Raw genomic sequence first — 26,021 nt, forward strand, 5'->3', positions numbered from 1 at the left:
ATCCCTGTGATTCATCTGTGTCTTCAGCTTCCAACTGTGTCCCCTTGTTACTGTGTCCAATCTCTGGAACATCCTGTCTTTGTCCACCTTGTCAATTCCTCTCAGTATTTTGTATGTCGTTATCATGTCCCCCCTATCTCTCCTGTCCTCCAGTGTCGTCAGGTTGATTTCCCTTAACCTCTCCTCGTAGGACATACCTCTTAGCTCTGGGACTAGTCTTGTTGCAAACCTTTGCACTTTCTCTAGTTTCTTCACGTGCTTGGCTAGGTGTGGGTTCCAAACTGGTGCCGCATACTCCAATATGGGCCTAACGTACACGGTGTACAGGGTCCTGAATGATTCCTTATTAAGATGTCGGAATGCTGTTCTGAGGTTTGCTAGGCGCCCATATGCTGCAGCAGTTATTTGGTTGATGTGCGCTTCAGGAGATGTGCCTGGTGTTATACTCACCCCAAGATCTTTTTCCTTGAGTGAGGTTTGTAGTCTCTGTGTGCGCGTGTGTGTGTGCGCGCGCGCGTGCGTGCGTGTGTGTGTGTGTGTGTGTGTGTGTGTGTGTGTGTGTGTGTGTGTGTGTGTGTGTGTGTGTGTGTGTGTGTGCGCGTGCGTGCGTGTGCGTGCTTCTGCATGTGCGTGCGTGTGCGTGCTTCTGCATGTGCGTGCGTGGTGTGTTGCGAGGCTGTATAGTGTGTCGCTGCTGCTGTGTACGAGGTTGTCGAGGAAGTAGCAGAGGTCTTGGTCAAAAACCAGGTTTTGAAACTAGTTAGTTACGTGTGTTAATATTGTATCTGTCAGCTTCAGTAAGTTTAGTACCGTTCAAAGGGAAACGAGGTGTCCAGATGATAGTGAAGGGCTCTTGATTTTAGGTAATGGGGCTATTTAGACTTTCGGTGTAAATAAACTTCCCTCACTACGCATTTATCAAAACTTGCGCCAACACACGCTGTAATGCCTGTTGAAGGTTTCATGATAAGATTAAATAAAGAGGATATAAATAAGGTGGTGAATGTATCTAGCCAAGACAGGACTCGCAGCAATGGATACAAGCTGGACAAATTTATATAGATAAACGTTATGTGGTTTACCAACAGAGTTATAGATGAATGGGACGAACTCCCAGGTAGCGTCATTAAGGGTTAAATACTTTTGGATAGTTTTAAATATATATGCTTGATTTGTTCATGAAACACGTACCCAGTAGACCTCCCTCAGTGTTCCTTCATTCTTGTGTTCTTAGGTCTTACTAGTTTAAAGGTTATCAGTACAAATTAGCGCAGTGAAAAAAAGTATTAATTGCATTTTTATATCAAGATATATATATATATATATATATATATATATATATATATATATATATATATATATATATATATATATATATATATATATATATATATATATATATGTGTGTGTGTGTGTGTGTGCAAATTAAAAATAAAACCTTTTTATTTTCTAAAAAGTACAATATATTTTGCTGTGTGCTTCGGTATTTTAAAATTATTTTTATTTTTAAATAAATAACCCCAAAGTATTCTAATAGTATGTAACAGGTCAATTATGTAAGACCCGTATCAGGAAACACTTGTCCTGCTACCTAATGAATAAAACAAGAGTCGGCAGGACAGTGTCCTGACGAGCAATGTAAGAAATATCTTGGTGTGCGTTAAGTATCTTAGTATATATACACGTAGAGTTTAATCAGAGTACGTCCATATTTGGGATTAAAGTGTTTTCAGTTGGTGGTGAACAGGTGACATGCAGCTTTAATATCCCTCGTGTCGATAACCTTTAACCTCAGTAAAAGAACCATCTCTAATTTTAATATTTAGTCTTCCTAGGTAACCACCCAGGGAGGTACTACCGTCTTCTCGAGTGAGTGTAAAACGGAAGCCTGTAATTGTTTTACATGATGGTAGGATTGCTGGTGATTGAGACACTTATGCAGCATATGGGAATCTTTATTCAGGAAACGTTTCGCCACACAGTGGCTTCATCAGTCCAATACAAAGAGGAAGGCGTAAGGAGAGGAGGAGTATGAGGTAATCAGTCCCTCGGCCTGGAGCCTTCCTCTTTGTATTGGACTGATGAAGCCACTGTGTGGCGAAACGTTTCCTGAATAAAGATTCCCATATGCTGCATAAGTGTCTCAATCTTCAACTTGTCGGTTTTTCAAACCATTCATCACAACTGTCAGACACTGCAGCATCATGGGATCTTGTTACAAAGAATTCTTCAACACTTGTTCAACCTTTGGACGAAGACCTACTTCGACTAGTGGATGGTACCACTATGACCCCGCCTCCGCCTGCTTCACCTCACCTCACTACAGTATATAAGCCACGTCTACGGCCCTATGCTGTACATTCTACAAGATTGATGGACTGAACACATCGACTCCAGGCCGAGGGACTGATTACCTCATACTCCTCCTCTCCTTACGCCTTCCTCTTTGTATTGGACTGATGAAGCCACTATGTGGCGAAACGTTTCCTGAATAAAGATTCCCATATGCTGCATAAGTGTCTCTATCTTCAACTTGTCGGGTTTTCAAACCATTCATCACACAGGATTGCTGGTGTATTTTTTTTCTGTCTTATAAACGTGCGAGATTTCAGGTACGTCTTGCTACTTCTACTTTCACTTAGGTCACACTATACATGCATGTACAAGCATATATATGCACAAACCCCTCTGGGTTTTCTTCTATTACCTTACTAGTTCTTGTTCTTGTTTATTCCCTGTTATCTCCATGGGGAGTTTTAACAGAATTCTTCCTCCGCAAGCCATGCGTGTCGTAAGAGGCGACTAACATGCTGGGAACAAGAGGCTAGTAATCCTTCTCCTACTGTATACATTATTAAAGTTAAAAAGAAACTTTTTTTTTTCTTTTTGAGCCACCCTGCTCCGATGGGATACTGCCAGTTTGTTGGAAGACAATATATTTTTGAAACTATAGCTTTAACAGAGGTGTAATGAGACTTATACGGCTTGTCCAGCACAAATTGCAACCCTATACCGTCGATTATCACTTAGGTACCCGCAGCGCTGTATGACCCTGGTAGGTTTAGCGCTTCCTTTTTATTATAATAATCACTAAGGTACCTAACTGGGAAATTTGCCCATTTGTCATCGAGTCCTGTAATAGAACCCAGATCCTTTACTTGTGAGCCGAGCCCTCCACCACTGAGCTACAGACCCCTCGGACAGACAGAGCTGGTGGCTGGTTCAGAGAGGACCAGAGGGCTAGGTAAGGCTGAGCAGGCTCAACAACAGCCAACACCTTCCTCCTCACAACACACAAACACCAAAAAAATTAAACTGGTTTGCATGATCTTTAAGCAACACGGGAGGGCCGGACTCCTGAACCAGTCTTAGTGGTATGTACGGCCACATGGCTTAAGAAGATGATTGTGTCCAAGATAACCTTGTATCTGTTGTAGAACATTCTACGCACAACTGAAAGGACCTGGGTTCAGTTCCGGGCGAGGCGAAATGTATAGGCAAAATTATCTTAATTCCTGCTGGCCATGATCGTAAATGGTTGAAACCTAGTATACAATACCGACAAGTTTAGAAAATGACTCGTGTAAATAATTAAGACATTTAATAGGAAATATTTTTGTTCTGGGACTTTTTTTCTTGTTCTTATGACCATAGACATCACCAAGGTCCCAGGAAATGTTTTCTGACCATAAGTGTTTGCACATGACACTGATCACTAAGCAGTAAATAGGTATCTAGTTGTTAGTTGACTGTTGTGGGTCACATCCTAGGCTGGGCGAGATGTACAGGTAATTTAAAAGTGAAAAAAAAAAATACGTGCTCTCCCTTTGCACCAGGCAGTAAATATATATTATGTTGTGGGTCTCATCCTAATGGAGGACCTAAGAACCTCAGTGGAAATAAGCCGCACTGTTTTTTTTTTTTTTTGGGGGGGGAGGGGTTATTTTGGTTATTAACCCTCCTGGGTTAATAATCCGATAACGCTGTCTTCTGAAGCCTATTCACTTCAGTAACCACATCGCACACCTTGAGAATAGAATTTTTTTGCTTCTAAAGCCTTTCCTGTAGTTTTTCACGACTAGTTTTTAGTGGGATTGATAAAGCTTATGTTGAGGGGATGATTGCTTTTTTTTGTAGTTTTATTTGGGTTAAAGCCTATTGCTTGTACATGTGTGACTGAGGCAGGAATTGACATGTATTCTATCATCAAAAATATTTTAATCTTTACAGTAGGAATCGAAGTAAACCCGTTCTTATAGTACTTCTTGATAGTGTCAAATATTCCATGAAACACTCAGATACTCTTAAATATGTCTCACATACTCCTTAATAGTTCCAGATACTACTTAACAATCTCAGATACTTCTTGATAGTCGTAGGTACGCTTTGATAGTCCAGATACTCCTTGATAGTCCCGGATACTCCCTGATAGTCCCAGATAATCCGTGACAGTCCCAGATACTCCCTAGCAAATAGCAGATTGCTGTATCTACAGCGCGCGCGCGCACACACACACACACACACACACACACACACACACACACACACACACACACACACACACACACACACACACACACACACACACACACACACACACACATATATCCTGCAGTTATCAGGACATCTGAATGACTGGTATACCATGTATATACTAAGGTATACGTGTGATTCGAACTGAGAAGACCTTTCATAGTTAACTAGACCACCACTGGACAAGATTATTAAAACTAAATCTGCCTGATAACAGGCTTTAATGATAACTTCAAACTGCAACACTATGACAGTCTTACAAAAAGCTTCAGCCGTGGTACAGTATAGAGCCTATTTGACTACGCTATCGTCACTAAAAAGAGAATTTCACAGTTTGAGAAAGTACCAGAAACTTGTTGGGTGTTTTGAACCCACGACCACATTAGACACTGAGAAACTTGTATATGTAGTCTGTAAACATGGTCAAAGCTGCTTGTTATATATTTTCAAAAATAAAACCGGTTATCGTGAGACCAGACTAGACTCAAGTATCACTGTATCTTCTTGGACGAGAATTTTTAAATAATTTGTTCATTAATTTCTGTCGCCTTCTGGATGTAAAATAATAATAATAATAATTTTCGAAACGTTTCGCCTCCACAGTAGACTTCTTCAGTCGAGTACAGAAAAATTGATAAAAGCAGAAGAGATGTGAGGACGATGTAAGTTTATATCAGCATGATACAATGTTTGTACGACATTTAGTTGTGCATGCCAAAATCCATAGTTGTGCAGAGCTTTTCGGGCAGAAGACCTGTAGGGGTCACACAGTGTCTGGGGAACGCGAGGTAATAATGTTCAATCCCAAGGAGAGAGAGGTTTTGTAAGGCATTCTGGTGACGCCAGCTTTCGTATAAGTAGGCCATGTGTCCATATCTTAGAGGTTTGAATAATTCAGTATTGCAGCTTATGAGAAATATGTACTCAGTATTTGCTAATACAGTAAACAGACGATTATTTATAAGAAAGTGAAGTGTATGCATGGGGAAGTATAAGAAAGTGAAGTGTATGCATGGGGAAGTATAAGAAAGTGAAGTGTATGCATGGGGAAGTATAAGAAAGTGAAGTGTATGCATGGGGAAGTATAAGAAAGTGAAGTGTATGCATGGGGAAGTATAAGAAAGTGAAGTGTATGTAAGGGGAAATATAAGAAAGTGAAGTGTATGCATGGGGAAGTATAAGAAAGTGAAGTGTATGCATGGGGAAATATAAGAAAGTGAAGTGTATGCATGGGGAAGTATAAGAAAGTGAAGTGTATGCATGGGGAAGTATAAGAAAGTGAAGTGTATGCATGGGGAAGTATAAGAAAGTGAAGTGTATGCATGGGGAAGTATAAGCAAATAAAATATATGCATTGGGAAGTAGAAAAAGTGAAATATATACATTGATAAGTATAAGACAGTGAAATTTCACACATGTTGGTATTGCAAGTACTTGGGACGTTGACCTGACATTGTGTGTTGCCAGTGACAGCTTTGTCACTGGACAAGGTATTTATACACATACACAAGCATATAGACTCATAATGAGTTGGGCTTGTGTTTATTATATCAGTTATATAAAATTAGCAGGTTATGCAATGGTAACAGGTATATTTTAGGCTTATGGAGTAAAAACAATGGTAACTCCAACCTAACATGACTTAGAATTTAATCCCAATTTAGGTTAGGATAGACTGGATAGCAACTTCTATCCCATAGACCGAAAAATACAATTGTCCATTCCACAACCCACTTTAATAAAGGAGACCTTGCATAATAACCTCTCGATAACTTTAGAACAACCCCTAAATAATTACCATGAGTTTATTACTTTGTCATATAATTCACTTTATCAAATAATTACAAGATTTTAGAAGATGAAGAATCTCAACTGATCTTGTATGCTTGATTAAACATGTACCCTTGTGTTTCTTTACGTGATTTTACTTGAGCGAAATTTGCGAAGACTTTTATGTGAATATCGAAAATCATTACCAGTAGTTATACACTCAATGTTAATTTTACGTAGACTTTGGTAGCGAGGTAGTCTTCAAGGTCTGCAGGTTCGGCTTCAAAACCGGTCAAGGACCGAGCAGACATGCACTGCTTGCTTGCTCTCTCTAGGTTTTAGCCACCAACTGGTCAGCTTTATGTCTGAGGATCTAATAATCAGGAAGAACGAAGTGTGATTCTTGGTGTCTTCTTCCGTTTACAAGACATTTCCCATACCCTCCATCAGGTGACTAGTACCTCAGTGGTAGAGCGTGGATCTTGCATCCAAAGGGCTGCGTTGGATTTCTGCCAGACGAGACGTGTTGGCAGTGCCTTGCGCCTATTACCATTGTTCACCTAGTAGTAAAAAGGAGCCTGTGTGTTACCACTTGTGGCTGGCAGCTTGGAGGAGCAGTAATATACCTTAGGCCTGGGCTTTGAAATCAGTTAATTGGATAACTCTAGCCTGAAGGTTTAAAAATGCAATTCATTCTGCTTTGATTTGCGATTGACAACATTATGAATGTATCACACCTAAATATGAAAGATAACTAGCGCAATTACACATAAATTTAAACATAATCCTTTAAGAAATTTTATCATTTATGAAACTGACATAGTACAGTCAGTCAGTTGTCTATCATATGTTTATTCATGAGATGGTTAACCTGAAGCATTATTTTGTTGAAAATACTCTTTGTTTTAGCATTGCTTAAGGTAGTGGACCTAGATGCTAGCCAGTAAATGTATTCCTAAAATAGCGATTAGAGTAAACTTTCATAGCATATTCCCCGAGATATATGTATACATGTATGTATATTTTTGTGTGCAGTGAGATACACCTCTTGGTTTATATGCACTGAAAAATACACCTCTTCGTGCATGAACAATTAATTTTCGAATAAATTATTTAGGTGATTATTCTCAACATTACCACCATCCGAATTTTTGATAGCTTCATAAATAACAAAAAAGGCACAATACCGTGACTGGAACGATACACAAATAACCCGCAAATAGAAGAGAGGAGCTTACGACGACGTTTCGGTCCGACTTTGTAAATGGTCCGAGTCGGACCGAAACGTCGTCGTTAGCTCCTCTCTTCTATCTGCGGGTTATTTGTGTGTGTTGATAACTTCCTTTATCTTTCCTCGCCAAGGCCTCCCATCCTCTGATCAAGACCTCCCTCCTGGGCAAGACCTCCAAGCCTCTAACCAAGACTTACCACCTGGTGAAACCCCTCCCACCACCTGGTGAAGACCTCCCTTTTCGTGGCCACCTCCTTCTGGTGAAGACCTCCCTCCTTCTGGTGAAGACCTTCCTGCTGGTCAAGACACCCCTTCTTCTTGGTCAAGACTTTCCTCCCTCGGGTCAACACCTCCCCGCACCCTCAGGTCAACACCTCCTACCCTCTAGTCAAGAAAAGAGGGTCTTCTTCACCTCTAGTCCCATCTTTTTATGTGGCCACCGGTTCCACAATGAGCCAACTCTCGTCAGAAATTCCTATCTTTCTTCCCATCAGAGGTACACCTGTAGCCATTAGAAACCCTAACAAGATTTTGGGATACGAAATAGACAGGCTGCTCCACTCAACATCTCATGTAACTAAAAAGATCAACATAGCCAAAGCTGGTCTTAGCAGTCTATTTCGATTCAATCAAGCCCCTCAACATGTCAAAAAACATCTGTATAAAATGTTAATAAGACCTATACTCGAATACCCTTGTGTCCCAATGTCATTAACAACAAAGACAAATATGCTACGGTTACAAAGGGTCCAGAATAGAACTCTTCGCTTCATTACCGATACCAGGAGGAGAGACAGAGTAAAAATGGCAGATTTACACATACAACAAGATATTACTGCCATAAATGTACGCCTTGACACCCTAAAAAAGAAACAACTCTATACAATGCAAGAACTATACATGCCAGATAGAGAACATCCTATACAAGTGGTAAATACCACGGATTATATCATCAATACTCCTCCTCACAGGACTCAAAGAATGACTCTCCCACAGAGGGTCCGTCGTTTTATACATAAAGATGATTACCATCGACCCATGATATTGAGCAACCTCCCTGATGAAGATTGGGTAACACCAGAACCCTTCTATGTATACTGAGAAAATCATCGCCCCCAATTAGGGAGACATCTTATATAACAATCTAATGTAAAAATTATGCTATTTACTATGGCTGGACACCACCTGTAAGAAGCCATTGTCACGTAATTCTATAAACTGGCCAGAAAATTATTGCCTTCATTGTCGCATAAATATCCGTTGTGCAATCGCAAAAAAAAAAAACAATTGCAACTTGTTTAATTACTACCAATTCAGAGTCATGTACTTATATTCTGTTATATCTATGTGACTCTGATGGGTTAGTCTTATACCTCTTAAAGAATATCTTATCATTTCACGTACACTTTTTAAATTACACCAAAGTGGTTGGGCCACTTACCTTTTATATCCTACCTCTCTCCCCCCTCCCACCCTTTTCCAAAATTTCTATCCTTACCCATCCTTCTTCCTTACCCATCTCACCAAAGCTCTGGTCTGGATACCGAATACCGAATCTTTCTTCCTCGAGAACATCTTCAAGTATTCATGTCTATCTATCTGCGTCAAGAGCTCCTTCTTAGAGTTTTCATATCTATTTCCGGCAACTTTTATTGAGCATTCATATCTATCTAAATTGGGAGCTCGACTGCGAATGTATAAACCAAACTAATAGTTCGAGGGGACTTTTTAATCAGTGGTTGCCTTGCACTCGCTGAATTTTCCAAAGACCCGGCCTTGGTTACTTATCCTTCTGTCTCTGTGTTTTCTTCTCTCCCTCATCTCTGTTTTCATCATATTGTTGATCATCTCACCGGTTGGATGCGGCGTCAGTGGCCAGTGTGGCGGTAGACACTAAGAAGCAAACGGGACAAATGTCAGCTGGGGACCCAGTAAAGGTTAGCGTTGTTTTTTTTTTAACAGAATGCTAAACCCCGATTAGATCATCTTAGCGTTTATATTTTTGTTACCTAAGTATTGCATCGTTTATTCTTTTCTTAACTGTTTATCAACACGAGGAGACATCTCCATCTTAAAACTACTTTTTGTTCATTTTCACGACGTAATAGACAAAGAAGAGTATCAGGTTCCCTGTTTGTAGCAGCAGTCAGAGGAGTAAATAATTCTAAGCCATTTCAGTTAACTGATTTTCAGTGGTTATCATCGGCCAGTCTTCGAAGCCAATTTGCAAATGCAGAACAAGCGTTTACTGCGAGTTTCACATCGTTATGAAGTACATGTATTACTCGTATCAGTAAGTGTATTTTGGATTTTACTTTTTAGTACAGTAAGTTCTTACAATATTTAAACGCGAGGTGTAGGCTTACAATTCATATTTTGTAATATTTGTGAAGGTTTATACCTGATTTGTTTACTTATTTTGGCTAACCTTGCTCCTACAGTCTCACAGCTTCCATCCATGGCTATCAGCAGGTGTATGGTGCCTAGTGGCTAGGTCACTCCGCTTGGATACTAACCAGTTTTAGGCCAAACATTAATCTTGTGTACAACTTTTGCCAGCGTAGTTGGTTCCTAAGTAGACGATGTAGCGAAACTTGTTGACTTCGGGACTTCCCCGAAGATAAAAACAAGCTTACTCCGAACTGGGTGATTTATTAACAAATCCTAAAAAAATACACTCTAGCTATAATTTCTCTCTATTTATATAGATATTAATATATCTGTCATGTGAATTACTCAGTTAAGCATATACTGTTCTTATTAAGAAGCAAAGTGAAGAATATAACGACAAGTATTGTCACTGTGCAACCATTCGAACACCATTGAAGATGGGGGTACCATCTTCAGCCAGAATTGTATTGGAGAAGGCTGGTTTCTCCACTTTTTCCATTCTCTTTGACGATATTCTGATTTCCGTGCAGCATGACGAGGTTCTACAGAAAGTAATAAATACTGCAGGCGGAATCTCGCCCTTTGAGCTGTAACTAAGTGAGACTTGGACTAAAACAGCACTGAATGCACTACCTCCAAGGAGCAAAAAGCAAGGATAAACTCGGCCCCCTTGCACAGCGTCACATTGAGCTGACTACCCGCTTCCGAAGGATCGCTCTCCATCATTACTTGATCGAATCTCCTGAAAGCAATTTCGTGGACTTCCTTTGCGTGGTGTATCCGGTAATATGGAGAAGAAAGCCGATCAACGACCCCAACGGTAAGTGAAGTTGGAATTTCAAGGTCTTGAAGCCTCGTGTGATTTTGAAAGCAGTTACCGCGTCTCCCAACATCAGGCTGTCACGGTATGCAGTGTGTATCAAGATTGGCAAGTTTTTTTTCCAGTCGTAAATGAGAGTACGATGAGTGCTGGAACTGCATGAAACAGTGTGATTTCGTTCAAATAAACGATGTTACCTAAGTTATACAAGATATTTGTACACGAGATACTATATCGCCTTATATGCCTCTGGACATGTTAAAAAAAAGTCAAACTTGTTTTCGGCGGTTCCGAAAACATGACCAACTGTGCATTATTTTGGGGGAAAACATTACAAGACTCGTGAAGGTGTAACTATGATTTAAGTTCGTGGCTTCCCGATTTTTTATATTTATTTTTTATTTAAATAGTTTGTGTTGTTATTATGTAAATAAACGGTGAAGAAAAGACACTTTGCAGAACAAGCTTAATAATAAACAAGAACAAGCTTGATAAGGTTATCAATGAGCGAAACAGTGTTTGAATAATGGCTCTGTGTTCTTCCTATGTGTCTTTGATTTACTACATGTCCACTTACTGAATACCTTTCACAGAGTCAGTTTTCATTGTAACAATGTGTCGCCCGGGTTAGAGTGAAAAGTTCTTCCATTTAAAACGTGTTCTGCAATTTGTGTTGTCTTCACTATTGTCAGCAACATTCCAGTTCCATCCTAAATAAACTGTCATAAAATTTTTATTTTGTTGAACTGCTTTCTAGCTACGTTGTTATTGCTTCCAGTATTTATAGAAAATTAAGATAATTTCTGATAACGAGTGCTAACATCTGATGTACAAAGTCCAAAGGTAAGCGAATTTCATCTTTTTATTAATGCGAAGCTCGTTAAGCGTGTTTAACGATCTGTTGTAAATATATTACAATTCAGGCATAACTAGCTGCACACTTACCAGAGGTGAGAGAGATCCCAAGGTCTCGTACACATATCCTTCATGTGCTGGGTAGGTTTCATTACTATTGTCCTGGTTCACTGGAAATCGGACAAGCTTCAAACTCATTCCACGGCGTGTCTGACAGCTGTCAGTCACCAAGCCTCTTGTGATGATCAATACCATCAAAAACCTTCACTGCCTTATTAAACCACTCGTACTCGTGAAAGTGTGCATGGAAAAAACCGCTAAACCTCACATATACATATTCATTTGTGTTGGAACATGTCATATGTATACAACTCACTTGCAGGAAAATACTCTTAACTTACAAGTGAAAGTGGATAGGACACTTTTCTTTTATCTCTCGCCTCCTCCTTATTATTTAACTTATTTAATACTTTCCTCTCCTTCTCGACTCTTCCTTCCCACCTCCTTACCATATTCCGTGGTCAACAATCCTTGTTTGCTTGAGTGTTGGTTTATCATCTACATGTCTACTGTCCTTGGCGAGTATCCAGACACTGAGTGGTATATGACGCAGTGTATATACATTGAGAGGTGTATGTTTCTCATTATACAGACACAAGTGTGTCTTATTGTATATGTAAATGTTTCATTGTATACATATACGCTGCGCTACATACTGCACTACACTACATTACAATGCACTAAACTACACTCTACGCTACACTACGCTCCACTCGACACTCTACACTACGCTCCACTCGACACTCTACACTACGCTCCACTCGACACTCTACACTACGCTCCACTCGACACTACACTACGCTCCACTCTACACTACACGCTACTCTTCACTTTACACTCCGTTTTACACTACATTCCACTCAACACTACACTACATTCTGCACTCCACTTTACGCTACATTTCACACGTCACTCACTTTACGCTACATTCCACTCTACGTACACTTGACTTTGTACTACGCTGAACTTTACACTACACTCTACACCCTACACTACGCTCCACTCTACACTCCGCTCCACTTTACACTCCACTCTACAGTACATTCTACACTACTCTCCACTTTACATTATGCTCCACTCTACACTTCACTTTACATTACACAACACACTACTAGACACTATACTACACATAGTGCACTAAACAGCACACTATATCGACACGTATATTACCTATAATATTGGTCATCCCATATATTAAGTATATTATTGGTCATCCCATACATTAAGTATATTATTGGCATTCTGTAACTTAACTATATTATTGGTCAACCCGTATATTAAGTATATTACTGGTATCCCGTATATTAAGTGTATTATTGGTATCCTCTAACTTAACTATATTACTGGTCGTACCGTCTACAAATTTAAGGTACGAGTCTCATCAGAGTAACTATATTAATAGACTCGCTGCTTTTTCCTAGTACCTTAAGCGTATTTTTCTAGAAGAAAGAAAAGATTTTCTCGCCGACAAAAGTGGAAGGACTTAACTTCGATCACTTCACTATGGCTGCCAATGGACAGTTCTTGGCTGCCAATGGACAGTTCTTGGCTGCCAATGAACAAGAACTGTCTGGCGGCATGAAGAGACCTCGCTCCACAACTCCTCCTCTCACTGCACCTTCCAAAAAGCCAAAATTGGATGAGAATGTCCTCCAGGAGAAGAGTACCTAACCATGGAAGCATTGCTGTCCCCCAGACAGTGAAGCAAAAACAGGTGGAGACACCTCTAGCGATACTGTTATCCCCGTGTTATCCTGGAGCAGCCTTGACATGAAGACAAAACTTGGTAGAGGGGCATATGGAGAGGCATGGGCAGCTCTCTTAAAACAAGATGATGGCTCCGCTACCAAGGTCGTCGTCAAGAAGCTCTTCGACGACGTTTATCTGAAAGAAGCTGTTAAGGAAGCCAGAGCTCTTCTCAAGGTTGATGGCGCCGGTGGAGCTCCCAAACTTTATGGCATGATTTACGATCCTTTAGGTATTGTCATGTCCCGCTGCCCTGGAGTAACTTTCGCAAAATTTATAGGAAAAAATTCCGCTGAAGATTGCTTTAAGGCATATAAAGCTGCTATAAGAGCATTAATGGATTTTCACCAGACCGGTTTTGCCCATAATGACATAACAGAATCAAATATAATGATTAGAAAACAAGGTCAGGATTACGTAGCGCATCTTATTGACCTCGGCCTCGCCGTAGATAGAACATTAAAACCCAAACTTCATAAGATGAAAATTAAAGAAGATAAAAGTCGTCTAAAAGAAATTCGTGGCTTTATTATGCAAGACAAAAACATCAGACAACAGTGAGTTGTCAAACCCACGATCAAGATTCTACCTTGAGTTATGAAACCCACGATCAAGATTCTACCTTGAGTTATGAAACCCAGGATCAAGATTCTACCTTGAGTTATGAAACCCAGGATCAAGATTCTACCTTGAGTTATGAAACCCAGGATCAAGATTCTACCTTGAGTTGTCAAACCCAGGATCAAGATTCTACCTTGAGTTATGAAACCCAGGATCAAGATTCTACCTTGAGTTATGAAACCCAGGATCAAGATTCTACCTTGAGTTATCAAACCCAGGATTAAGATTCTACATTGAGTTATGAAACCCAGGATCAAGATTCTACCTTGAGTTATGAAACCCAGGATCAAGATTCTACCTTGAGTTATGAAACCCAGGATCAAGATTCTACCTTGAGTTATGAAACCCAGGATCAAGATTCTACCTTGAGTTATGAAACCCAGGATCAAGATTCTACCTTGAGTTATGAAACCCAGGATCAAGATTCTACCTTGAGTTGTCAAACCCAGGATCAAGATTCTACCTTGAGTTATGAAACCCAGGATCAAGATTCTACCTTGAGTTATGAAACCCAGGATCAAGATTCTACCTTGAGTTATCAAACCCAGGATCAAGATTCTACCTTGAGTTATGAAACCCAGGATCAAGATTCTACCTTGAGTTATGAAACCCAGGATCAAGATTCTACCTTGAGTTATCAACCCCAGGATCAAGATTCTACATTGAGTTATGAAACCCAGGATCAAGATTCTACCTTGAGTTATCAAACCCAGGATCAAGATTCTACCTTGAGTTATCAAACCCAGGATCAAGATTCTACCTTGAGTTATCAACCCCAGGATCAAGATTCTACATTGAGTTATGAAACCCAGGATCAAGATTCTACCTTGAGTTATCAAACCCAGGATCAAGATTCTACCTTGAGTTATCAAACCCAGGATCAAGATTCTACCTTGAGTTATCAACCCCAGGATCAAGATTCTACATTGAGTTATGAAACCCAGGATCAAGATTCTACCTTGAGTTATCAAACCCAGGATCAAGATTCTACCTTGAGTTATCAAACCCAGGATCAAGATTCTACCTTGAGTTATCAACCCCAGGATCAAGATTCTACATTGAGTTATGAAACCCAGGATCAAGATTCTACCTTGAGTTATCAAACCCAGGATCAAGATTCTACCTTGAGTTATCAAACCCAGGATCAAGATTCTACCTTGAGTTATCAAACCCAGGATCAAGATTCTACCTTGAGTTATCAAACCCAGGATCAAGATTCTACCTTGAGTTATCAAACCCAGGATCAAGATTCTACCTTGAGTTATCAAACCCAGGATCAAGATTCTACCTTGAGTTATCAAACCCAGGATCAAGATTCTACCTTGAGTTATCAAACCCAGGATCAAGATTCTACCTTGAGTTATCAAACCCAGGATCAAGATTCTACCTTGAGTTATCAAACCCAGGATCAAGATTCTACCTTGAGTTATCAAACCCAGGATCAAGATTCTACCTTGAGTTATCAAACCCAGGATCAAGATTCTACCTTGAGTTATCAAACCCAGGATCAAGATTCTACCTTGAGTTATCAAACCCAGGATCAAGATTCTACCTTGAGTTATCAAACCCAGGATCAAGATTCTACCTTGAGTTATCAAACCCAGGATCAAGATTCTACCTTGAGTTATCAAACCCAGGATCAAGATTCTACCTTGAGTTATCAAACCCAGGATCAAGATTCTACCTTGAGTTATTCATGTCAATGCAAGATCACTTCTTCCTAAATTGGCAGAGATTAGGATTCTAGCTAACAAAATTAGGGCGGCAGTTATAACCATCTCTGAATCTTGGTTGGATGATACGGTGACTGACGACGAGGTCAAAATAGAAGGTTACAATATAAAACGCTTAGATAGGAACAGAAAGGGTGGTGGAGTATGTGCCTACATTAGAAATGACTTAGCTTACAACCCAAGACCTGATTTAAATAACAATAAACTGGAGATTCTATGGTTTGAAGTGCTGCTTCCCAAGACCAAACCCATCTTAGTAGGAACTAGTTACCGCCCTCCTACCCAGGACCAGTTCTTAGAAGACTTTTCCAGAGTCTTGTCCGGAGTTGAAAACAATTGCGAGACAATAATACTGGGCGACTTCAATATCTGTTTTCAGCAGCAAAATAACGGGCTATGCAAAAGGTATAAGCAAATTCTAGGATTAAATAGCTACACCCAACTAATTAATACACCAACCCGGATCACACAGTTCTCAGCCACCCTAATTGACCGCATACTTTGTAACCGCGCTGAGAACATTAGTCAGTCAGGCGTCATTACCACAGGTCTTAGTGATCATTTCATCATTTACTGCACCAGGAAAATCACTAGGGATAGGATAGGCCTACACAGGACAATAAAAATGAGGTCAACTAGAAACTACAGGTTAGGTTAGGTAAGGTTCGTCAGGAAACAGGACAAATGTTTCCTGACGCGGGTCTTAGTCAGATGATGACCCGCCTTTGGAGCTTTTGGTCATCTGACCGAGGCCTTCCGCTGGCTTACCGGTCCACCCCTTTAAAAATTATGGTAATTTATAACCAGTATCTAGAAACTACAGTAAAGAAACACTGGTAAATATGCTACACAATTGTGATTGGACAGAGATAACAAGTTGCACGGACGTAAACGATGCCTGGGAAAAATTCAAAACAATGTTCACTACCATTCTTAATAATATTGCACCAGTTAAAGAGGTTAGGATTAAACGAAGAACTGAACCCTGGATGAATACTGAGATATTAGATAATATGAAATTCAGAGACCAGCTGCTAAAAAAATTTAAAGCAAACATACAGGATATTGCAGCACTAAATGAATTCCAAAGGGTGAGGAACAGAGTACAGAGGCATATAAAAGGAGCAAAGGCAAAGCACTATTGCTCAAAAATTGAAGAGTATAAGCATAACCCCAGAAAGCTCTGGCAACAACTAAAACAGTTGGGGTATAGCCATAAGCCAGTAGATAGGTCTAACATAGTACTCACTATCGATAATGAGGTATGCCACGAAACATCTAAGGTGGCAAATTGCTTTAATTCCTACTACACATCTGTTGCATCAACACTAGTAAGTAAACTACCAGCTGCATCAAATACCTTTAACACAGACTCTGATAAGTTTCAAACATACTATACCAATAAAGGGGTAACCCCAAACAGTTGTCAACTAGTAAGTGTATCTCATGACTTCATTCAAAAAGAACTAAGCAGGTTAAACCCAACTAAGAGCACAGGCCCTGATAACATCCCGTCTAAGTTCCTAAAAGATGGTGCTTCTGAACTGTCAATCCCTATTGCTCACATAATAAATCTATCAATCACCACTAATACCGTACCGGAGGGGTTCAAGGAGGCCAGAGTTACTCCTATCTTCAAGAAAAATAATAGGTCTGATGTAAGCAACTATAGACCTGTTAGTATACTCAGTATAATATCTAAAATTCTGGAGAGGGCGGTGTATTCTCAAGTAGTTAAGTACCTTAATGACAACAGCATTCTCCATAGCTATCAATCGGGCTTTAGAAGATCCTACTCAACCGATACCTCCCTTATTAATCTGATGGATTACCTGAGAACTGAAATGTCAAAAGGGAACCTCATAGGTATGGTAACCTTAGACCTGCAAAAGGCCTTCGATACTGTCAACCACAATATATTATGTAAGAAACTTTAAGCTATCGGTATAGGTTCTGTAGACTGGTTTAAGTCCTACCTTAGCAACAGGAGACAAATAGTCAAAATCAACAAAACGGAATCAGAACCCCTGCCGATAACATGTGGAGTTCCCCAAGGTAGTGTTCTGGGTCCCTTATTATTCTTATGTTATGTCAATGATATGCCTATCAGTGTCAAGTGCAAACTCCTACTGTATGCAGATGACAGTGCTCTGTTAGTGACAGGTAAAGACCCACAAGATATTGCTAATGTTTTAACACTGGAACTGGAGTCCTGCAGCAAATGGTTAGTAGACAACAAACTATCATTACACCTAGGGAAAACTGAAGCCATTCTCTTTGGAACGAAACATAAACTGAGAAGGGTAAATAATTTTAATGTTCAGTGTAATGGGGAGTCCATCACTTTGATTTCATCAGTAAAATATCTGGGAATCCCCTTTGACCCATGCATGTCAGGAGAATTGATAGGGAACAGTGTAGTAAAGAAAGCGAATGCCAGACTGAAGTTCCTGTATAGACAAGCACAGTGTCTACCTACTGAGACTCGCAGGACCCTATGTCTAGCCCTTATACAATGCCATATGGATTACGCTTGCTCTTCATGGTACTCTGCCTTGACAAAAAAACTGAAAGATAGACTGCAAATCACCCAGAACAAAATCGTAAGATTCATCATGGGGCTGGGACCAAGAGAACATGTAGGCCAGAATGAATTGCAGCAGTTGGATATGCTGAATGTTGAAGACAGAGTAAAACAACTGAAGCTAAATCATGTTTATAAAATTACTCAGTGTCCAGAATATCTTGCTGTCAATTTTGTCAAGGTTGGGAACAAAAGCAATCATAGTACTAGGGGGAGAGAGCACAACTTTGTAGTACCCACAGTCATTGGCCAGGCGTCAAACACCTTTTATTGTACAGCAATAAAGGAATGGAACAGACTACCCGCACATGTCAAAGCCAGTCATAGCATGAACCAGTTCAAGAAGAGTGCCAAAAGATGTCTGATGAATGTAGCTACAGAAAGGGAGGGGAATGATTTTCTATTTTTTAGCTAACATACGTGTAAATTTTACCTTATTCCTAGTAATGACCCTCGTATTGTAGATAGTCTTAATGACCCTCGTGTAGTAGATAGTCTTTTTAGTATGATAATAAGATGTTATCTTCATTGTAGAATAATAAGAAAATATTATAACCTTTATATTATAATAATAAGGTAAAAGGACCCCAATGGAAATAAGTCACTCTCTGACTTTTTTGGATTATCCTAGGTTCTCTACACATACGCTACTATGTATGATAATTCTGTGTAACGGTATTTGTGTATACCTGAATAAATTTACTTACTTACTTACTTATTCTACCTTGAGTTATCAAACCCAGGATCAAGATTCTACCTTGAGTTATCAAACCCAGGATCAAGATTCTACCTTGAGTTATCAAACCCAGGATCAAGATTCTACCTTGAGTTATCAAACCCAGGATCAAGATTCTACCTTCAGTTATCAAACCCAGGATCAAGATTCTACCTTCAGTTATCAAACCCAGGATCAAGATTCTACCTTCAGTTATGAAACCCAGGACCAAGATTCTACCTTCATTTATGAAACCCAGGATCAAGATTCTACCTTCAGTTATGAAACCCAGGATCAAGATTCTACCTTCATTTATGAAACCCAGGATCAAGATTCTACCTTCAGTTATGAAACCCAGGATCAAGATTCTACCTTCATTTATGAAACCCAGGATCAAGATTCTACCTTCAGTTATCAAACCCAGGATCAAGATTCTACCTTCAGTTATCAAACCCAGGATCAAGATTCTACCTTGAGTTATCAAACCCAGGATCAAGATTCTACCTTGAGTTATCAAACCCAGGATCAAGATTCTACCTTGAGTTATCAAACCCAGGATCAAGATTCTACCTTGAGTTATCAAACCCAGGATCAAGATTCTACCTTGAGTTATCAAACCCAGGATCAAGATTCTACCTTGAGTTATCAAACCCAGGATCAAGATTCTACCTTGAGTTATCAAACCCAGGATCAAGATTCTACCTTGAGTTATGAAACCCAGGATCAAGATTCTACCTTGAGTTATGAAACCCAGGATCAAGATTCTACCTTGAGTTATCAAACCCAGGATCAAGATTCTACCTTGAGTTATCAAACCCAGGATCAAGATTCTACCTTGAGTTATCAAACCCAGGATCAAGATTCTACCTTCAGTTATGAAACCCAGGATCAAGATTCTACCTTCAGTTATGAAGCCCAGGATCAAGATTCTACCTTGAGTTATCAAACCCAGGATCAAGATTCTACCTTGAGTTATCAAACCCAGGATCAGGATTCTACCTTCAGTTATGAAACCCAGGATCAAGATTCTACCTTGAGTTATCGAACCCAGGATCAAGATTCTACCTTCAGTTATGAAACCCAGGATCAAGATTCTACCTTCAGTTATGAAACCCAGGATCAAGATTCTACCTTCAGTTATCAAACCCAGGATCAAGATTCTACCTTCAGTTATGAAACCCAGGATCAGGATTCTACCTTCAGTTATGAAACCCAGGATCAAGATTCTACCTTCAGTTATCAAACCCAGGATCAAGATTCTACCTTCAGTTATCAAACCCAGGATCAAGATTCTACCTTCAGTTATGAAACCCAGGATCAAGATTCTACCTTCAGTTATGAAACCCAGGATCAAGATTCTACCTTGAGTTATCAAACCCAGGATCAAGATTCTACCTTCAGTTATGAAACCCAGGATCAAGATTCTACCTTCAGTTATGAAACCCAGGATCAAGATTCTACCTTCAGTTATGAAACCCAGGATCAGGATTCTACCTTCAGTTATGAAACCCAGGATCAAGATTCTACCTTCAGTTATGAAACCCAGGATCAAGATTCTACCTTGAGTTATCAAACCCAGGATCAAGATTCTACCTTCAGTTATGAAACCCAGGATCAAGATTCTACCTTGAGTTATCAAACCCAGGATCAAGATTCTACCTTCAGTTATGAAACCCAGGATCAAGATTCTACCTTGAGTTATCAAACCCAGGATCAAGATTCTACCTTCAGTTATGAAACCCAGGATCAAAATCTACCATTTATTTTAACCATTGTTCCACCAACCCAACGTTCACTGCAACCACCGTTCCTTGAGTTCACCTTTTCTTGACCTCACTGTTCCTTGAGTTCATCCCTTGACCTCACTGTTCCTTGAGTTCATCCCTTGAGCTCACAGTTCCTTGAGCTCATTCCTTGACCCCACTGTTCCTTGAGCTCATTCCTTGACCCCACTGTTCCTTGAGCTCATTCTTTGGACTCACTGCTCCTTGAGCTCATTACTTGACCCAACTGTTCCTTGAGCTCATTCCTTGACCACACTGTTCCTTGAGCTCATTCCTTGACCCCACTGTTCCTTGAGCTCATTCCTTGACCCCACTTCCTTGAGCTCATTCCTTGACCCCACTGTTCCTTGAGCTCATTCCTTGACCCCACTGTTCCCTGAGCTCATTCCTTGACCCCACTGTTCCTTGACCTCATTCTTTAGACTCACTGTTCCTTGAGCTCATTACTTGATCTCACTGTTCCTTGAGCTCATTACTTGACCCCACTGTTTCTTGAGCTCATTACTTGATCTCACTGTTCCTTGAGCTCATTACTTGACCCCACTGTTCCTTGAGCTCATTCATTGGACTCACTGTTCCTTGAGCTCATTACTTGATCTCACTGCTCCTTGAGCTCATTCATTGGACTCACTGTTCCATGAGCTCATTACTTGACCCCACTGTTCCTTGACCTCATTCTTTGGACTCACTGTTCCTTGACCTCATTCTTTGGACTCACTGTTCCTTGAGCTCATTCCTTGACCCCACTGTTCCTTGAGCTCATTCTTTGGACTCACTGTTCCTTGACCTCATTCTTTGGACTCACTGTTCCTTGAGCTCATTCCTTGACCCCACTGTTCCTTGACCTCATTCTTTGGACTCACTGTTCCTTGAGCTCATTCTTTGGACTAACTGTTCCTTGAGCTCATTCCTTGACCCCACTGTTCCTTGAGCTCATTCCTTGACCCCACTGTTCCTTGAGCTCATTCTTTGGACTCACTGTTCCTTGAGCTCATTCCTTGACCCCACTGTTCCTTGAGCTCATTCCTTGACCCCACTGTTCCTTTAGCTCATTCTTTGGACTCACTGTTCCTTGAACTCATTCCTTGACCCCACTGTTCCTTGAGCTCATTCCTTGACCCCACTGTTCCTTGAGCTTATTCTTTGGACTCACTGTTCCTTGAGCTCATTCTTTGGACTCACTGTTCCTTGAGCTCATTCCTTGACCCCACTGTTCCTTGAGCTCATTCCTTGACCCCACTGTTCCCTGAGCTCATTCTTTGGACTCACTGTTCCTTGAGCTCATTCCTTGACCCCACTGTTCCTTGAGCTCATTCTTTGGACTCACTGTTCCTTGAGCTCATTCCTTGACCCCACTGTTCCTTGAGCTCATTCTTTGGACTGTTCCTTGAGCTCATTACTTGACCCCACTGTTCCTTGAGCTCATTCCTTGATCTCACTGCTCCTTGAGCTCATTACTTGATCTCACTGTTCCTTGAGCTCATTACTTGACCCCACTGTTCCTTGAGCTCATTACTTGACCCCACTGTTCCTTGAGCTCATTCCTTGATCTCACTGTTCCTTGAGCTCATTCTTTGGACTCACTGTTCCTTGAGCTCATTACTTGACCCCACTGTTCCTTGAGCTCATTCCTTGACCCCACTGTTCCTTGAGCTCATTCCTTGACCCCACTGTTCCTTGAGCTCATTCCTTGATCTCACTGTTCCTTGAGCTCATTCTTTGGACTCAATGTTCCTTGAGCTCATTACTTGACCCCACTGTTCCTTGAGCTCATTCCTTGACCCCACTGTTCCTTGAGCTCATTCCTTGACCCCACTGTTCCTTGAGCTCATTCTTTGGACTCACTGTTCCTTGAGCTCATTACTTGACCCCACTGTTCCTTGAGCTCATTCCTTGATCTCACTGTTCCTTGAGCTCATTACTTGATCTCACTGTTCCTTGAGCTCATTACTTGACCCCACTGTTACTTGAGCTCATTCCTTGATCTCACTGTTCCTTGAGCTCATTCCTTGATCTCACTGTTCCTTGAGCTCATTACTTGACCCCACTGTTCCCTGAGCTCATTACTTGATCTCACTGTTCCTTGAGCTCATTCCTTGATCTCACTGTTCCTTGAGCTCATTCCTTGACCCCACTGTTCCTTGAGCTCATTCTTTGGACTCACTGTTCCTTGAGCTCATTACTTGACCCCACTGTTCCTTGAGCTCATTCCTTGATCTCACTGTTCCTTGAGCTCATTCCTTGATCTCACTGTTCCTTGAGCTCATTACTTGATCTCACTGTTCCTTGAGCTCATTACTTGACCCCACTGTTCCTTGAGCTCATTCCTTGATCTCACTGTTCCTTGAGTTCATTCCTTGATCTCACTGTTCCTTGAGCTCATTACTTGATCTCACTGTTCCTTGAGCTCATTACTTGACCCCACTGTTCCTTGAGCTCATTCCTTGATCTCACTGTTCCTTGAGCTCATTCCTTGATCTCACTGTTCCTTGAGCTCATTACTTGACCCCACTGTTCCTTGAGCTCATTCCTTGATCTCACTGTTCCTTGAGCTCATTCCTTGACCTCACTGTTCCTTGAGCTCATTCCTTGACCTCACTGTTCCTTGAGCTCATTACTTGATCTCACTGTTCCTTGAGCTCATTCCTTGATCTCACTGTTCCTTGAGCTCATTCCTTGACCCCACTGTTCCTTGAGCTCATTCCTTGACCCCACTGTTCCTTGAGCTCATTCCTTGACCTCACTGTTCCTTGAGCTCATTACTTTCTCATATTTATTTTAACAAACTTCTAGTGAACTGTGATGTAAAATTGTGCAGAATAATGAAGATAAAACATGAGTAATGAAGAATACTTGAAAGAAATTATTAATGAATTATGAAGAATACTTTTATTATGCGTGACATCATAACATACATTGTATGTTATGATGTCACGCATGTTGTAATGTGATGTATATTGTATCGTGTTGTGATGTATATTGTATCGTGTTGTGATGTATATTGTATAGTGTTGCGATATATATTGTATAATGTTGTATATAGAACAAGAGGAGATACTGCCATAACGTAGGTGATACTCTGGGGTATTGTAAGGGTAGGCAGTGATACGTTGGTTGATAGGAAGATGTAATAGACACATGTACAGTATTCTAAATTATTCATGATAGAAGTTAACCGTGATATTAGATTACGAGCTAAGTGACACACACACACACACACACACACACACACACACACACACAGGGAAGTACATGCGTCGGTGTGAGATACATCACATGACGGAGGAGCACCTCCCAACGCTGCTGGCTACGCTACGTAAGGACACAAGAATCGACGATAGACTCCTCAAGCATGATACACCGGCTTATTAGGTCTGGAAAATATATACCTGCCAACTATGTGATGTAAGGTGTGTGTGACTCTCTGAGATGTCCAGCATTTATTGTATTGTTATTATTTGAAGTTTCGAACATACTCGTCTTTCTTGCAGCTACTTAATTTCTCTCTCTCTCTCTCTCTCTCTCTCTCTCTCTCTCTCTCTGGAGCGTCACGAGTCGAGTCACACAAACACAAGAAGCCTTTATTCAACTTACATTTTAAGGGCTTGTTTTTTTCCATTTTACTGTCTTTTTTTTTTGCGCACTTGTGTGTGTCCTCCCGGGTTTTACTCGTTTAGTGGTGATGTGGACATGGTTCCTGTCCCCGGCTATACCTACAGTAGACTGGCATTGCCGGTTCCTAGCCTCTTGAGTCCTGTCATACCTTCCCTCGAAACTGTGTACGGAGCTTGGCTTCAGCACTTCCTCATTATCTCGCTGCAGATCACTCTGAAGCTGAAGAAGTATTCTCGAACATCCCCGAGTGTGTGCGCACGTGTAACTGTAAGTTAAGTTTGTGAGAGATGTTCGCTTAATTTTCAGTAGTTGTCCCATACCAGCAGTCTACCATCCTGCGACTTTTATAGAGGGGTGGCCGTCTTGACGCTTGATAGGGGTCTTGATTCTAGGAATTGGAGCTACCATCCCTTTGGATCAAACACTATTACCGCCCATGCTCTAACGTGTATGGTCTTCAGGGCTTTAGTGTTTCCCAGGACAATGATCATACTACTACCATTACTACTACTACTACTACTACTAATAATAATAATAATAATAATAATAATAATAATAATAATAATAATAATAATACTTCGATACTACCAAGCGAGTGGAAGTGAAGGACTAAAGAAGGCAACAGCGATAAAAATAAAAATGAAGAAAGGGGAAATATTAAGTGGGTGAGGAGGGAGGGGGGGGGGGTATACTACACAGATCACATTCCATAGCCACTCTCATTAGTCCGTGAGTGTAGTGTCCTTAGTATTTACACTCTTGTCTTTCTTCCTGTAGACAGACTACTTTGTTTCGTCAGCCCACACCACTTCCGCTACCAGTGTAGCAATATGACCTATGCTGGAAATTTACCCGCCCTCTTTTTTTGTTTTCTTTTTTTCTTGGGGGAGGGGTGCAAGGGGGGGGGGGATTTTCAGGTGGGCTTTGAGGCACTTGTGTTTAGCTGGTGGGTGTGTTTTGTTCGTCAGGAAAAGTGTTTCATGATATGAGTCTTGGGTAGATGATGACCAAGACTCGTGGGGTAAACCAAGCTGGTCTAACCACAGCTACGTTTAATAACTTATTTACAGAAATAGGATCACCAGTGGACAAAGGATAAAGCCTCCACTGCTGAATGACCCCACATAGGTTTACCGCTTCCCAGAAAGTTAATGAGCAGTTAAATCTGTTCCCGACCATTTGATTTCAAAGAGAAAATTACAAAGTAATTTCCCGTGTTTACCTGTTTGTAGTTAAAGGAGTCAAACTGTGCTCATGGTGTCCCTCTCGTCTTTATTAATTATTTCACCATATAATTTATATAATTTCCATTGGTTGTAGCTCTACACTATTATTTCGTTTAATATTTCACCATTGTATGTAAAGAATGTTTTTTTTTTGTGGGGGGGGGGGGCTTTTTAAGGCGGTCCATACTGGATGTACACGGAGAGGCATATCTATGTACATAAACATGATTTTCGTCCAAGTACTGGTTAGCAACTAGGTGAATTGCGGCCTTAATGCCCCTCGTACCAGACGGTTTTGATAGGTATATACGCTTGCGTGTCGCCGGCGTCAACACCC

General features: G+C 40.6%; 1 protein-coding gene across 1 annotated transcript in view; it reads left to right on the forward strand.

Moving 5' to 3' along the window:
- The first annotated feature begins 10,533 nt into the window (after positions 1-10,533).
- The window catches only part of LOC128702204 (proton channel OtopLc), a 217,358-nt gene continuing 201,870 nt past the window's right edge, over positions 10,534-26,021 (forward strand). The window contains exon 1 of the mRNA XM_053796334.2: positions 10,534-10,745. Coding sequence (XP_053652309.1) covers positions 10,714-10,745 — 32 coding nt within the window. The 5' untranslated portion in view covers positions 10,534-10,713. The remainder of the gene's footprint in view (positions 10,746-26,021) is intronic.

This window comes from Cherax quadricarinatus, chromosome 83 (genome assembly GCF_038502225.1).
Source record: "Cherax quadricarinatus isolate ZL_2023a chromosome 83, ASM3850222v1, whole genome shotgun sequence".
NCBI classification, from domain to species: Eukaryota; Metazoa; Arthropoda; class Malacostraca; order Decapoda; family Parastacidae; genus Cherax; species Cherax quadricarinatus.